The 15,748-nt window shown below is 36.9% G+C and overlaps 1 protein-coding gene across 1 annotated transcript; it reads left to right on the top strand.

Moving 5' to 3' along the window:
• Positions 1-726: 726 nt before the first annotated feature.
• CCDC179 (coiled-coil domain containing 179) lies at positions 727-4,490 on the top strand. The gene is made up of 3 exons (XM_061159628.1): positions 727-771; positions 1,369-1,413; positions 4,353-4,490. Exons 1-3 carry the CDS (start codon positions 727-729, stop codon positions 4,488-4,490), a joined length of 228 nt encoding a protein of 75 aa, XP_061015611.1.
• The last annotated feature ends 11,258 nt before the right edge of the window (positions 4,491-15,748 follow it).

The raw sequence follows: 15,748 nt of genomic DNA, 5'->3' as shown, positions 1-15,748 counted from the left end.
TTATATACGCATAAAGTTCATCTAATAGCACTGAGCATAACCTCTACAGAAGTGTTAGCCATTAGCAGGGTGCGAAGCAAGACTTGGTCTGCGTCTTCTAAAAGTGACCTGGAGATGGTGGGTTGTGAGATTTTAATAGAGGGCAAAGAGTTTGAAGGAAACGCCGCAGAGCCCCCAAAAGGAGCGGTGCAACATAAAAGAAGTGGTAAGCAGCGGTGAGGACCCAGCTTAAGCCAGAGATAGTGAAGGTGCATTGCAGCTATCTTCAAGATTTCTCCCTTCAGCCTGGTTACTGACCAGAAGACAAGTACTTGGATGTATCCAACGGGAAGCTGTGACAGAAGAATCATGAGGTGCTGGAACTGAGAAACCCTGAGGCTGAGGCGAGGGACCATGGAATGTGAGCTAGATGTGTTAAGAAGGGAGGGGAACTCCCTGGAGGCAAGAGGAGAGCGATGAGATCTGGAGAAGATGGAAAACCGGTGGGTGTTACGTGGATGTCAGAGCAAGGGAACCAGAAGGCTAGCCCATCTCGGGTGGGCTACAGACTTCAGCTTCCTGGCACAGCGATTGGAAGACCGCTAAGGGAAAGGGCGGGCCCCCGCAGGCAGGATAAAGAGAATTGTGATGGAACAGGGCGGGGCTCGCGGGGGCCACAGGGGGCGCCCCTCTGAGGACGGGACGGGGGCCGGCGGTGGGCGCTGCGGCGCTGCAAGGCTCTGCGGCATGTGCCTGCGCTGTAGGGGGGACGACCCTGTCCAAGTCAACCCCGTGAGTCCTCCCAGGCCCTCGGCTCCGCGTCTGCAGCCCCGGGCCCTGCGCCTGCCCGCCCCCTCCTCGGAGGCTGCCTTGGCCCCCAGCGCTGCTTGCCCTTGCAAGGCGACTGGTGGTTTGCGGTTGGGAAATCCTGGGGAAGGTGGGGTGGTAGTGGGAGGAGGCCGACTAGATCCTGGGTTGCAGGACCTACAGGGAGGTGGAAAAGCCCCGCCTCCTGCCTGCCCGGGCCAAGCACGTGCTGTCTCCTGTTGGTTGAATGACTTACTGACCCAGCGTGGCCGTGTTCAGTACCAACTGAAACTTGCTGGTTTGGTTTTTCTTGTACACCCTCTCCTTCCAGAATAAATCTCAGTAGTCCCGGTAGTGTGGTTCATAGATTTCTTTTTTTTTTTCTTTTTCTCATATACAATCTCATCTTCCACCCCAGTGTTCACTTTGCTGCTCTTGTTCTGATCCTGCCTCTTGGAGTTGAGATAGTAGGCATCTATTACATAAACAGAAAATAGTAGCACAGGCTTCCTATTATAATAACTGAATTTTTTGTTTGTTCATGCCTTTTAAAAAAAAAATTTAATCTTACATGTTTTGTAGGAAAACTCGAGCTGGCGACATCCTGCAGAAGTCACTGAAAGGCAGGTAATGTTTAAATAAATATCCTGGTTATTTCAAAAGTGTGACTTCATTACATTCATTTATGTATGCTGATCCCTAATAGGACAGAAATTTTACTAGCTAGACCCTTCTGTGTTATCTTTGTTGAGACTCTGGAATCTTGTGACTAGTATCAGAATGAGTCTTAACTAATTCCTAATAACCTAAATGGTTTATTTTTCTCCTTTTTTTAATGTAACATTTTGTATGTGGACAGGATATACATATATATACACACACATATATATATATAGCATATGAAATTATAAAATATACTTCCAATTTAAGAAAACATATAGGTATCTAGAGGCTGCTTCTGTGCTCAACCTGAGCCCTACATCTCTCCAGAGGTAACCACTACCTCGAATTTTATTTGTATCAATCTAATCTTTTCCTTTAATGCTCCTGAAAGTATATTGTCTTCTTGGTTTTGAACTTCATAAGCATAGGATCACACAAAATTCATTGTATGATTTATCCTTTCTTCTTAACATTGTTTTCTAAGATTTGTCCATCGTGTGATATACGGTTATAATTCCTTTGTTTTCACTGCTGTTAATATTTCATTGTGGCACATATCACAGTTCATTAATCCTTTCTCCTGTGAATGGATATTGGGTTGTTTCCAAATTTTCCTATGATGACCAGTGCTACTGTGACCTTTAGAGTACATGCTTTTTTTTTTTTTTTTTTGCCCGTAATCAAGGGTTTCACTTGATCATTTGGGCAAAAATAAAAGGATTGGACCCTACCATTGTTATAAAGAAAAGCCGTTTGGGGTTTTAAAATGAACATTACCTTTAAAATAAAAGTAAACACATATATCCATGAGTCTTAGATCTGCCTCAGTTCAGTTCAGTTCAGTCGCTCAGTCGTGTCCAACTCTGCAACCCCATGGCCTGCAGCACGCCTCCCTGTTCATCACCAATGCCCGGAGCTTACACAAACTCATGTCCATCAAGTCAGTGATGCCATCCAGCTATCTCATCTTCTGTCAGCCCCTTCTCCTCCACCTTCAGTCTTTTCCAGCATCAGGGTCTTTTCTAGTCAGTTCTTCGCATCCGGTGGCCAAAGTATTGGAGTTTCAGCTTCAGCATCAGTCCTTCCAATGAATATTCAGGACTGATTTCCTTTAGGATGGACTGGTTTGATCTCCTTGCAGTCCAAAGGACTCTCAAGAATCTCCAATACCACAGTTCAAAAGCATCAATTCTTCAGTGCTCAGCTTTCTTTATAGTCCAACTCCCACATCCATACGTGACTACTGGAAAAACCATAGCTTTGACTAGACAGAATTTTGTTGGCAAAGTAATGTCTCTGCTTTTTAATACACTGTCTAGGTTGATCATAGCTTTCCTTCCAAGAAGCAAGCATCTTTTAATTTCATGGCTGTAGTCACCATTTGCAGTAATTTTGGAGCCCCCAAAATAAAGTATCACATTGTTTCCATTGTTTCTCCATCTATTTGCCATGAAGTGATTGGACCAGATGCCATGATCTTAATTTTCTGAATGTTGAGTTTTAAGCCAACTTTTTCACTCTCCTCTTTCACTTTCATCAAGAGGCTCTTTAGTTTTTTGATTTCTGCCATAAGGGTGGTATCATCTGCATATCTGAGGTTATAAATATTTCTCCCAGCAATCTTGATTCCAGCTTGTGCTTCATCCAGCCCAGCGTTTCTCATGATGTACTCTGCATATAAGTTAAATAAGCCGGGTGACAATATGCAGCCTTGACATACTCCTTTCCCAATTTAGAACCAGTCTGTTGTTTGATGTCCAGTTTTAACTGCTGCTTCTTGACCTGCATACAGATTTCTTCTGTATGGAGGCAGGTCAGGTAGTCTGGTATTTCCATCTCTTTCAGAATTTTCTACAGTTTGTTGTGATCCACACAGTCAAAGGCTTTGTTGTAGTCAATAAAGCAGAAGATGTTTTTCTGGAACTCTCTTGCTTTTTCGATGATCCAGTGGATGTTGGCAATTTGATCTCTGGTTCCTCTGCCTTTTCTAAATCCAGCTGGAACATCTGGAAGTTCACGATTCATGTACTGTTGAAGCCTGGCTTGGAGAATTTTGAGCATTACCTTGCTAGCATGTGAGATGAGTGCAATTGTGTGGTAGTCTGAACATTCTTTGGCATTGCCTGTTTTGGGGGATTGGAATGAAAACTGACCTTTTCCAGTCCTGTGACCACTGCTGAGTTTTCCAAATTTGCTGGCATATTGAGTGCAGCACTTTCACAGCATCATCTTTCAGGATTTGAAATAGCTCAACTGGAATTCCATCACCTCCTCTAGCTTTGTTCATAGTGATGCTTCCTAAGGCCCACCTTGACATCACATTCCAGCATGTCTGGCTCTAGGTGAGTGATGACACCATTGTGGTTATCTGGGTCATGAAGATTTTTTTTGTATAGTTCTGTGTATACTTGCCACCTCTTCTTAATATCTTCTGCTTCTGTTAGGTTCCTACCATTTCTGTCCTTTATTGTGCCCATCTTTGCATGAAATATTCCCTTGGTATCTCTAATTTTCTTGAAGAGATCTCTAGTCTTTCCCATTCTATTGTTTTCCTCTATTTCTTTGCATTGATCATTGAGGAAGGCTTTCTTATCTCTCCTTACTATTCTTTGGAACTCTGCATTCAAATGGGTATATCTTTCCTTCTGTCTAATAGTGCCGGGTGAGTGAAGTGGAAATCAAAATAAAGAGTTTCATTTGAAAACTCTACTGAAGCTCCGAAGTGTTTTCTTCATCTATAAACCACACATTTGCAAAAAATGTCCCCCTATTTCTATGTAGCTGTGTAAGCCATGTCCACTGATTGTGTTTATCTTTTTTTGTGTGGATACAAACCAAAAATGTGGGCATGCTGTGTTGTTAATACTGTAAAAGTTTTCTTTCCTTTTAATTTTTTCCTAAAGACCACAGCTAAACGTATTGAGCATATGAGAAACCTATGGAAACAGAAGAGGAAATTTAATAAACGGTTTGCAAGGCCTGCGCCTGTTCCAGAACCAGGACTCCTAGTAAGTGCTCCATTGAAACTAACAGATCCTTAAATGCAAAACACATCATCATATTTTTCATTTATGCAACACTCTAAATTCTGTTTTTCCCCTTTCCTTTGAGAAATCGGTAACTACAGTCTGGGAAGTTACCTTAAAACTCCTCTAATCAAATTCTCAACTGTTATTTAAGTCTTCTTCGTAGTAGTCTCTTGAAGATAATGTGGTCTAATGGAAAGAGTATGATCCTTGAAAACTTGATGTTCTGAATTCCTTTACATGTATTATTAACTGCACAAAGTAATCCACTTAAATCTTCTCAATTATATTATTTGCAAGAATAAGTCACAAAATCTCCTGCCAAATAGTTTTTCAGCCTAGGCTTGAGCACTTGTAACATCAGAAAACTCTACACCAATCACAGCTTATTCTATCTTTTTGCATACCTTTGACATACGTTTGAAAGTTCTTCCAGGGACTTACCTGATGCTCCAGTGGATAAGACATAGCCTTCCAACACAGGGGCTGCAGGTACAATCCCTGGTCAGGGAGCTGAGATCCCACACGCCTCATGGCCAAAAAGCCAGAACATAAACAGTAGAAGCAATATTGTAACAAGTTCAAGAAAGACTTTTAAAATGGTCCACATTTTAAAAAATCTTTTAAAAAATGAAAGTTCTTCCATGTAACATGTTATATTGCCTCCATGAGCTTTTTACATGTAGTATCAATTGTATGCCTAATAACCAGTCATAAACCCAATGACTTTCCTTCCACTGAAAAGTCCTCTAGTTATTTGAAGAAAACTATTACCTCCAGTCTTACGCAGATTTTTTAGGGTGAAAACCCCCAAATTTCCTCATCCGCTCCTCTTTTGCTTTAGTAGTGAGCTCTGACCTTATTCAGGCAATCTCTGGGATCAGATTTCATAGTAGAAATATTTGAGATAGGTTGTATTTCTGATCATTAAAATTTTTTTTCTGTTGGTTTTCTTTTTCAAAGAAAATAAACCTCACTAATGAATACCATTGTTAGGTAGAAATTTATAATTTCAGTTCCTTCTAAAAGAAACTCAACTGCCATGGTTTAAACAAATAGTACTTTTTCCTCCAAAGGAGAACTCCTGATCTAGTCAGTCTAGGATTGATATGGTGATTTTTAAAACCACCAAAGAAGTTTCAGGCTCCTTCTGTCTTTTTGATTGTTCACATTTTCACATGACTTTTACTCTCATTGTCTCAAAAAAGCTTCTACAATAGGTAGAGATTGCAACCACATTCCAAAAGAAGAGGATACAGGACAAAAGGAAAAAGTATACACCTGTTGAATCAGTTCTTGTTGATCAGAAGAGTAACCTCTATATTTGTATATATATGATCTTGGTTGAGGTGATAGTTTTGTGGGTGTATGCATGTCAAAATGTTTTAAAGTATATACCTCAAATAAATATGTGTGGTTTATTGCATGTCAACTATACTTCAAAAAAGCTGATAGACACGCCACACATACAAATACACACATACACACACACGTGTCTTTTATTCACTATTACACTATCATACAGGAGATTTTCACTGCCCTAAAAATCTCCTGTGCACTATACATTCATCCTTTCCCTCTTCCCTCACCGTCTCAAGCCCCTGGCAATCACTGATCTTTTGCTATCTCTATAGTTTCACCTTTTTCCAGAATGTCATATGGTTGGAATCATAGAGTATGTAACCTTTCGTACTAGTTTCTTTTACTTAGTAATAGACACTTAAGTTTCCTTCATATCTTTTCATGACTTGATAAGTCATTTCTTTTTATCCATTGCATGGATCCATTCACCTATTGAAAAACATCGTGGTCACTTGCAGTTTTAGCAATCATCAATAAAGTTGCTCTAAACATTCGTGGGCAAATTTTTTTTTTTTACATATAAGCTTTCAATTCATTTGGGGAAATACCTACAAGCACAATTGCTGGATCATATGGTAAAACTGTGTTTAGCTTTGAGAAAAAAACAAAAACAAAAGCCTGGCAAAGCTGTCTTCCAAAGTAACTGTATTATTTTGCATTCCCACTAGCGATGAATGACAGTTCTCTGTTGCTCCTTACCATTGCCAACACTTGATGTTATCAGTGTCTACAGATTTTAGCCATGGAGATAGTTGTGTAGTGATATTTCATTATTTTAATTTGCAATTCCTTGGTGGCTCAGAATCCACCTGCAATGTGGGAGACCTGGATTCAACCACTGAGTTGGGAAGATCCCTTGGAGGAGGGCATGGCAAACCACTCCAGTATCCTTGCCTGGAGAATCCCCATGGACAGAGGAGCCTGGTGGGCTACAGTCCATGGGGTCGAAAAGACTCAGTGACTAAGCATATGACAATCACTTTATATGTTTATCTGCCAACTGTTTAACTTCTTTGATAAGGTGTCTATTCAGATCTTTTGCCCACTTTTTAATTCTTTATTTTTTATAGTTGCGTTTTGAGCCATTTGTGTATTTTGGATGCCAGCTTTTCATATGTATTTTGCAAATATTTTCTCCCAATCTGTCCTTTGTGCCTTCATCTTTTCATTTTTTTCTAATAGTATTTTCCCAGAGCCAAAGTTTTTAATTTTAATGAAACTTATCAGTTATTTCTTTCATGGATCATGCTTTTAGTGTATCTAAAAACTCATTGTGAAATCCAAGGTCTTATAGAGTTTCTTCTGTGTTATTTTCTAGAATTTTTATAATTTTATACTTTACATTAGGTCTATGATACATTTTGAGTTCCTTTCAATGAAAGGTATAAGCTGAGTGTCTAGACTTTTTTTTTTTTTTTTTTTTGCATGTGGCTCTTCTGATTTTTACGGCACCATTTCCTGATCAAGCTATCCTATCTATATTGTATTACCTTTGCTCCTTTGTCAAAGTTCTGTTGACTATTTGTATCTGTGTGGGCCTATTTCTGGGCTATCTCTTCTGTTCCATTAAATAGAGTATTTATCTGTTCTTTTGCCAATTCCACACTGTCTTGATTACTGTAACTTTATAGTAAATCCTGGAGTTAGATTAGTAATATCAGTAACGTAAGTGTCAGACTTCTAACTTTGTTCTCCTTCCGTGTTGTGTCAGTAATCCTTGGTCTTTTTGTTTATTCATATAAAACTTAGAATCAGTTTATCAAAATCCACAAAGTAACTTGCTGTAATTTTGATTCTATTATGCTAGATCTGTAGATCACTTTGGAAAGAACTGACATCTTAATAATATTGAATCTTTTTATAAATGAGTATTTATTAGATTTATTTAGGTCATCTTTGATCATTTTTTTTTATCAGCGTTCCTGATCTTAGCTGGAAAGCATCTAGTTACTCATTAAATATGAGATTAGCTGTAAGTGTTTTATAGATGTTCTTTCTTAAGTTTGAGACAATCCCTCTCTGTTCCTACTTTACTGAGTTTTGTTTTTTTTTAAATCATACAGGGGTGTTGAATTTTGTCAAATGCTCATTCTGCATCTAGTGATATGATCACATAATAGAAGATCAGGGAAAAATCTCTTTGCTTCCAGAGTGGGAGGGGGAAACTACCATTTTGAAATACTTAGGGCTCTCTGTTCTCCTAACAGGGCATACTCAAGGGAACTGGTTTATCAGGATCTAACCAATTTACCTTTTATCAGACTCTAGTTGACCTGGGGAAATGCCCCAATCCAGACCCTTCTACATAAGGTATGGAAAATATCCAACTAAAGTTCTGGTATTCACTCAATGAAATATGAAGCCTTCCCTAAGAGGGCTTCCCTAAGACTCCCCACCAACCTGAGTTTTTTAACTTTCAAGCTAATCCATACTGAGCCTCAGCAACTTGTCCGTTAAAGTTTAAGTGTTCCTCCCAGCATGGTTCCAGAAGCATTGTTTGCCTTTTCATTTGTCAGCAGAGCAGTTCACGCTGGGACCTCAGTTCTCAGATGGATCTAAGAAAAGTTGTTGATTTTCAGTATGTTCAGCATTTTTCTGGTTGTGAGAGTGTGAGTGATGATTTCCAACTTCTATACATGTCAGACTGGAAACTCCCACTTATTTTTCTTTGATAAAAACTGGCCACCCTTAGCTGCAAGAAAGTCTAAAGTGGTTAAAAAAAAAAAATTGAAGTTGCTTCCTTGCTGCTCTAGAGAACTGAGGTTCTATTAGTGGGAAACAGGACTTCTCAGGTGGCACAGTGGTAAACAATCTCCTGCCAATGAAGGAGATGCAGGTTCCATCCCTGGGTCGGGAAGATCCCCTGGAGAAGAAAATGGCAACCCACTCCAGCATTCTTGCCTGGGAAATCCATAGACAGAGGAGCTTGGCTTTGGCTACAGTCCACAAGGTCGCAGAGTCAGACCAACTGAGCACAAATAGTGTGAAAGAAAATACCTTCCTTTCCTTTTCAGGCTGGTTCTCCTGTAACTCATCCTCTTCCCAGGTTCTCGAGTAAATGCATATTATGAATATAAATTCAGCCCCTTCCTTAGCTTTGCTTTCCTTTGTATTTGCATAGTCATGGGAGTTTATGTTTTGCCACAGAGGATCCCAGGATATGCAACTTTATATAGAGTTATCCCACTGTCTTAAATATCTACATAGCTACTCTCCTGCTGCTACATCTGTGTTTGTAATCCCACCCCCATGGTCATGATCTCTCTGATATGCATTAAAATATGCTTGCACAACATACCTTTGTTGTTATTCAGTAGCTCAGTCGTGTCTCTTTGAGACCGCATGGACTGCAGTATGCCAGGCTTCCCTGTCCTTCACTGTCTCCGGAGTTTGCTCAGATTCATGTCCATTGAGTCAGTGATGGCTATCTAACCATCTCATCCTCTGCCTCCCTCATCTTCTTTGCCATCAGTCTTTCCGAGCATCAAGGCCTTTTCCAAGGAGTCATCTCTTCACATCTGCACAGTTATTCCATAGCAAAGTTTAATGATGTTGGAGAGAAGGGAGCAATGATTCCTAAGACCACCTTGCTACAGGGCATGACTTCTGAGCCCTTTAACTCTTGATTCATTTTCACACAGTTAGTTTGGTTAACCTTTCCATCCCTTTTCCAGTGCAGATGTCTCACGCCATTGGTTTCCTCTTTTTGTGACTTGTCCTCAATTCCAAACCATTATGGCTTTCTGTTAAAAAACTCCCTTTTCTTTCTTGAGCTGCCAGATGTGTCTTATAGAAATGTCTGCAGAATGTTCTTTATCAATTATCCTACCAGCCATTTGAGCTTCCAGAGACAACTGATATCTCTCACAAACACAAATATAAAAAATAAAATGCGTGATCCGTGAAAAGCCTGAGTTCAATCTGACACTTAGTATTCATTGTCCTCAATACAAAATTTCTGAAATTATGTTCAGAACATTCAGTTACTTTCTTTTGGCGGCAGTAGGCCATTATCAAAGTTTCTTTCTTCCACAAAAAGAACATGAGGGGGCACAATGTTCCAAAGTATACACTAAAATTTTGTTTAGTTTTATTTCCAAACCACTGTGGACTGATCACTTTGTAACATACAATCAAAATGCTATAGCAGTGTCAAATTTTTATAAATGAACATAAATGCTTTATTTTCAATTTCTCTACTGATCTTGTTGCAAAATTGTAATGTAATGTCTTGTAATGAATGTAAAACTAGCACCAAAACCAGACTGCACAGAATAATACTGCTTTGAAAAGTGAAAGTCACTCAGTCATGTCCTGCTGTTTGCAACACCATGGACTGTCCATGGGATTCTCCAGGCCAGAATACTGGAGTGGGTAGCCTTTCCCTTCTCCAGGGAATCTTAACCCAGGGATCAAACCCAGGTCTCCTGCATTGCAGGTGGATTCTTTACCAGCTGAGCCACAAGGGAGGCCCAAGAATACTGGAGTGGGTAGCCTTTCCCTTCTCCAGGGAATCTTAACCCAGGGATCAAACCCAGGTCTCCTGCATTGCAGGTGGATTCTTTACCAACTGAGCATATCTTCTTTCACTTTTTCTTCTCCTTTATCTTTTGCAAACTGTTGTGTTATAAGCAGCACCCCTACTAATACCATCTTCTCTTTTTCTTTCTACTTAAATTAATCTTTAGCCTCAGAAAAAAGTATATCAACAGTATTTGTACAACTTAAATGATTTGAGATGAAAATCAAGGCCTGAGTCCATACATATAAGTGCTTTACTTAAACATGGATTATGCCCAGTAGAACAGAAGATGCATGATGACACTAGAGCACCCAATTGGGAAACATTTGAAAAAAATTTTTGTGTGTTTATCTCTGTAACAAAACTTTTCTAATTATATCATTAATTATCATATTTATACATATTAAAATTATCCTGAAGTATTAAGATTAAATTCCTGCTGATAATGATATACATAAGCTTTCCATTTTCACTTTTCTGTCACTCTTTTTTTTTTTTTTGTCACTCTTATTCACTTCATTTTCGGACATTTCAAGACTTAAAACACTCAACAGGTAAATTAATATACTTTTTCAGTCGATCACAGACCATAAAACTTGGAAAGAAAAATCCTTGTTTAACAGCTCTGTCACATCCATTATATTCAGAAATTCCTCTACCCTCTCTCTAAATTGTTATTTTTGGTTTCTACAGTTTTTTTCTACTTGTAGCATTTGTTGCTTGACTCATAGAAAAAAATGTTTATATCATATATATCCCCAGATATGATTTATTTGGGGCTTCCCAGGTGTCACTAGTGATAAAGAACCTGCCTGCCAATGCAAGAGATGTAAGAGATGCAGGTTCAATCCCTGGGTCAGGAAGATCCTCTGGAGGAGGGCATGGCAACCCACTCCAGTGTTTTTGCCTGGAGAATCCCATGGACAGAGGAACATGGTGGGCTACAGTCCCTGGGGTCGTAAGGCATGACTGACACGACCTAGCACAGTACACATAGCATGTGATTTATTTGATAATAGTTTGCTATTATCATAACTCATATCTGGCTTCTATCTGACTGTTTTAATTTAGAATATTATTTCTAATTCTTTATGCAATTATTTTCCTGTAAGAAAGACTTCTGAGACTTTTCCCAGAGAATTTACAGTTTGTATAAATCTTTGCTTTGTACCTTTTGATTGAATTTATTTTTCTTTGTGTATTTTAATCTCTTCTAGTGGACATAAAGTTGGAGTCTGTGTAGAAGAAATCATGGCAGACCACAGATTTCTAACCTCAAGTGGCATTTTGTGATTTGATGTCATTCGAAAAAGTAAAGACAGTGCTCTTCAGTTCAGCAAAATAAACACAGTACAATCATTTAACACCTAAGCTACTTTTTATTAAATACGATATCTTACTACCACTTTCTCTGGTAATTTGAGATTGCTTCTTTTCAACAAATAATAATATGTATATGCCTTTGTAAGTGATGTATTCATGCTTACGTTTTTGCAACTGGATTTATAACTTATTTAGAGATTTAGAATTATGCTTTAATAATAGGGGAAAATACATTTCCTCTGCTGTATATTTATAATGACTTGTGTTTAAACAAGATGTTTAAAATCCTTAAACAAGTCCTAGTAGAGAGTTTTGTTTTGGTTTGTTTTTTATTGTAGTATGATGTATTGAAGTGTAGTTGACCAATAATATTAAATTCAGGTGCACAATGTACTGATTCAATATTTTTGAAGATTATACTTCATTTAAAGGTACTATAAAATATTGGCTCTTTTCCATGCACTGTACATTACAACCCTGTTTCTTATTTATACTTCATAGGTTGTACCTAGGAAAGAGTTTTAATATAACTAATGTCTGTATCATATGTTGATATTCCGAATAAGCTATAGCGTAATTGAAATTTTCATTTAAGTTATTAGTAAAATTTGAATACTGAATTTTTACTTTTATGCAAGAAATAAATCATAACCATAGATGTCTGTAAAATGCTTACTTACTTATATAAGTAATTTCTAACATGAAAAAGGAATTATCACAATTATTTTCTGATAAAAGAAAAACCAACTATGGAATGAACAAGAATATTATATTTGATGACTGATGTGTGGTTTCTTAAATAAAATTTAAAGTGAAATACAGGAAATTCTGATTCTGGGCATAATGGAAGTACCAGAATTATGTTTCCATAGTAAACAACTGAAAAATAAGACAAAATTCTAAAAACAATGGTTTTAGAAAATAGACAAAAGTCAAAAACAGGTTGTGATCCCTAAGAGAAGAGAACCAAATGAACTCCATTTACTGCCTGAGGAGCATTCCAGAGCAGTCCTTTATGCAAGCAGAGGATCATAAGCAGAACACAGGAGTTTTCCTGATTGAGAAACAGATAAGGATTCAGGCAGTCTGGAGTAACTGGAACCTGCAGGGCAGAAATCCAGGAAGTAAGAAACTGCTGCAAGGAATTGGCAGATCTGTATTGTGACTTGGATTTAGTCTGTGTTAAATGCTAAGCTGCGTGTGTGTAGCGTGAACTCAGCAATGTCAGATCTGTTTACTCTTTTTGTACCATCCATGTGTGATATCTAGTGTCCAGACAAAATTACTAGGCATGCCAAGGAGCAAAAAATTATAAAACATTAAAAAGGGGGGAATCAAGTTAATGGAGACACCAAAATGAAGAGAGGATGCAATTAGAAGAATCAGCTTAATCATCTATTATAAATAAGTTGACTATGTTCAGCAGTTTAAAGAAGAATGTGATCCCAGCAAGGAGAAGAATGGAAGAGTAAAAAGAATTAGATGGAATTTTTAACACTGAAAATATCTGAAACTTTAAAAATTCACTAAATGATATTAACAGTATATTAGATGTAAATAAAAGACGTTGAAGGTCACTCCATTATTCTTGCCTGGAGAATCCAGTGGACAGAGGAGCCTGGTGGGCTACAGTCCTAGGGTTGCAAAGAGTCGGACGCTACTGGGTGACTAAGTATGAAAGACATTGAAATTGAAGATACAGCAGATAAAGCAATAGAAACAATTCAAACTAAAGCAAAGAGAAAAAGACTGGGAAAATAACTGCTCACTGATCTATGAGACAATATCATGGGGTCTAAGACATGAATAAACAGAGATATATGAGTGGGGAAGGATGGAAGCAAAAAAAAAAAATGCCCAAAAATGTCTCCAAATTTGATGAAAACTAACCCCACAGATTCAAAAAGTGTAATGGACACCAAGCAAAATTAATTCCAAAACTTACCAAATTATCTCATAATCAAATTGCTGAGAAACATTGAAAAAAGAAAATAACAGGGACATAGGGCACATTAAATGCTGAGAAATAAGCATAAGAAAACCACAAAGGTCATAATAAATCATGTAACCAAAATGACATCTTTAAAAAAACTGATTTAAAACATTTTTAAATCCTATCAATCTTACGTCTTATTTGAAGCAAAAATAGGCTTCAAAATTGAAAGCAAAATGCAGGGTTTTTTTTTTTTTTTTTTTTTCCAGAGAAGGAAAGCCCCCAAAATATCACTAGCAGACTTGCAGGGTAAATTCTTTAAGTAGAAGAAAAATTGTCAGATTCTTGGACCTTCACAAAATGAATAGCTCTGGAAATGATACACATGAATGAATACAAAATCGTTTAAATTTTTTTTAATTTTTTTAAAAAAACGATTGTTTTAAGAAAAAAATCAAGGTATTGTGGCAATAATAACATGCAGGATTAAAATGTATGACAATAACAAAGTTCCTTCTAGGAGGAAGCTGAATTTCTCCTATACTTCTGAGTTTCATATAGTCTATCTGGTCAGTTACTCTAATCATAGTTATCTTTTTAAAATGCAGATTTCAGGAAGGTAACTCTTACTGAAAGAAAAAACAAAACAGGAAAAGATAATTTGGAACTTGACTTGTCAAGGACAAATACAAATCTTAAGGTTTGTAAGACACTTAAGTGTCTTTTCTATAAATATTAGTGAAAGGATTAGTCATCTAAACAGGTGACCTCAATTTGTTCCATCCACCAGAGATACAATTTTAATCCAAACTCTTAAAACTGATGGGTTTTCTATTATTGTAACTATTCACGGCTGAAATCTTAGAGTGGAATCTATGAGGTGTTTGTTTGTGTCTGTGTGTTTGTATTGTAGAGGTGTGGCATTGCCAATATTAATTTGTAAATGAGCTCTATGTAACTGGCTTAAAGGAAATTAAGCACATATAAATATTCAGAAATACAAAGAAACTAATCCACATGAACTTCTGAATCTCATGATCTAGAGTTAATAAATTAAATGAAATAGATTCAATTTTAATGAATGAAAAGTTTCAGTTTGTCAGTTTAATTAATACAGACATCTCTTCAGGGTCATCAACATTAAGTATGATATTTTTGTTGTACCTAGGTTTACTCGAAATCAAATAAGACCTTATTATTCCTGCTACAAAATTTGTCAGCAAGAAAAATAACTTGATATGAAAGTTTTAAATAAATTAAAGGTAAATAAAATAATCTAAGTGAACTCTTTAGGAATAATTATGTTTTGAGTATATCTATCTAAAATTGTTTCTCCAGATTTATTTGTAACTTGAAACTGCTAAGTTAAATTCAATGATGGGAATTCATTGACTATCCAGATCATTTCCAAATAAGAAACTGTAACATTACTGAACAAAAGCTTCCTTTTACAGAGAAACTAAAGATATTAAGGATTATTAATATATTTGGTGCCACACTGAGATATTTTCTTTATGGAACACCTGTTTTAGAAATTACAACTAATATTCACAAGTTTGCCTATCTACAAATTGCTAATGTACATGTCCATAATTGCTTACTCAGTTTTCATTAGAAACTAAGATTTTTAAGGTTAAGAATCACAATTAAAGTATCTAATTAAAACTACTAAAAATTAATAAGGAAAACATCTTTGTATCCAAGGACAAAGAAGATATAAAGAATGGAAATGCATTTTGTTAAAGGAAAAGAAAGGGTTTTTGTCCTAAAGCTGTTTATTGCTAAAAGGGAAAGAAAATAAGGACAAATTAATATGGATATAGAAGATTATCTTTAGACAATGCCTTAGAAAGGCATTCTATGTGTTGGTGAAGGCTGATAAAGAGTAGAATAAATTTAACTGAGTAAATGAATTTTAATTTGCAAGGTAAAATAGTACAAAATCTGAATTTGACTTTCTCTCTATTAAGGAGACAAAGTTTTTGGAAAATATTGATCTTCTTTTGATAACTAATTATAAAGTTTCTCTACCTTTAACCAGTATTCTGTTACAACTTGGAACATTTGCTTCTTGAAATCTTTTATTGTCACTTTGGTTAAGTGAATAAGTATTGTTCCACAGTGACATGTGAC

This window comes from Dama dama, chromosome 2 (assembly GCF_033118175.1).
Source record: "Dama dama isolate Ldn47 chromosome 2, ASM3311817v1, whole genome shotgun sequence".
In the NCBI taxonomy this organism is placed as follows: Eukaryota; Metazoa; Chordata; class Mammalia; order Artiodactyla; family Cervidae; genus Dama; species Dama dama.
Note: the sequence above shows the minus strand (reverse complement) of the source record. Positions and strands in the feature narration are given on the sequence as shown.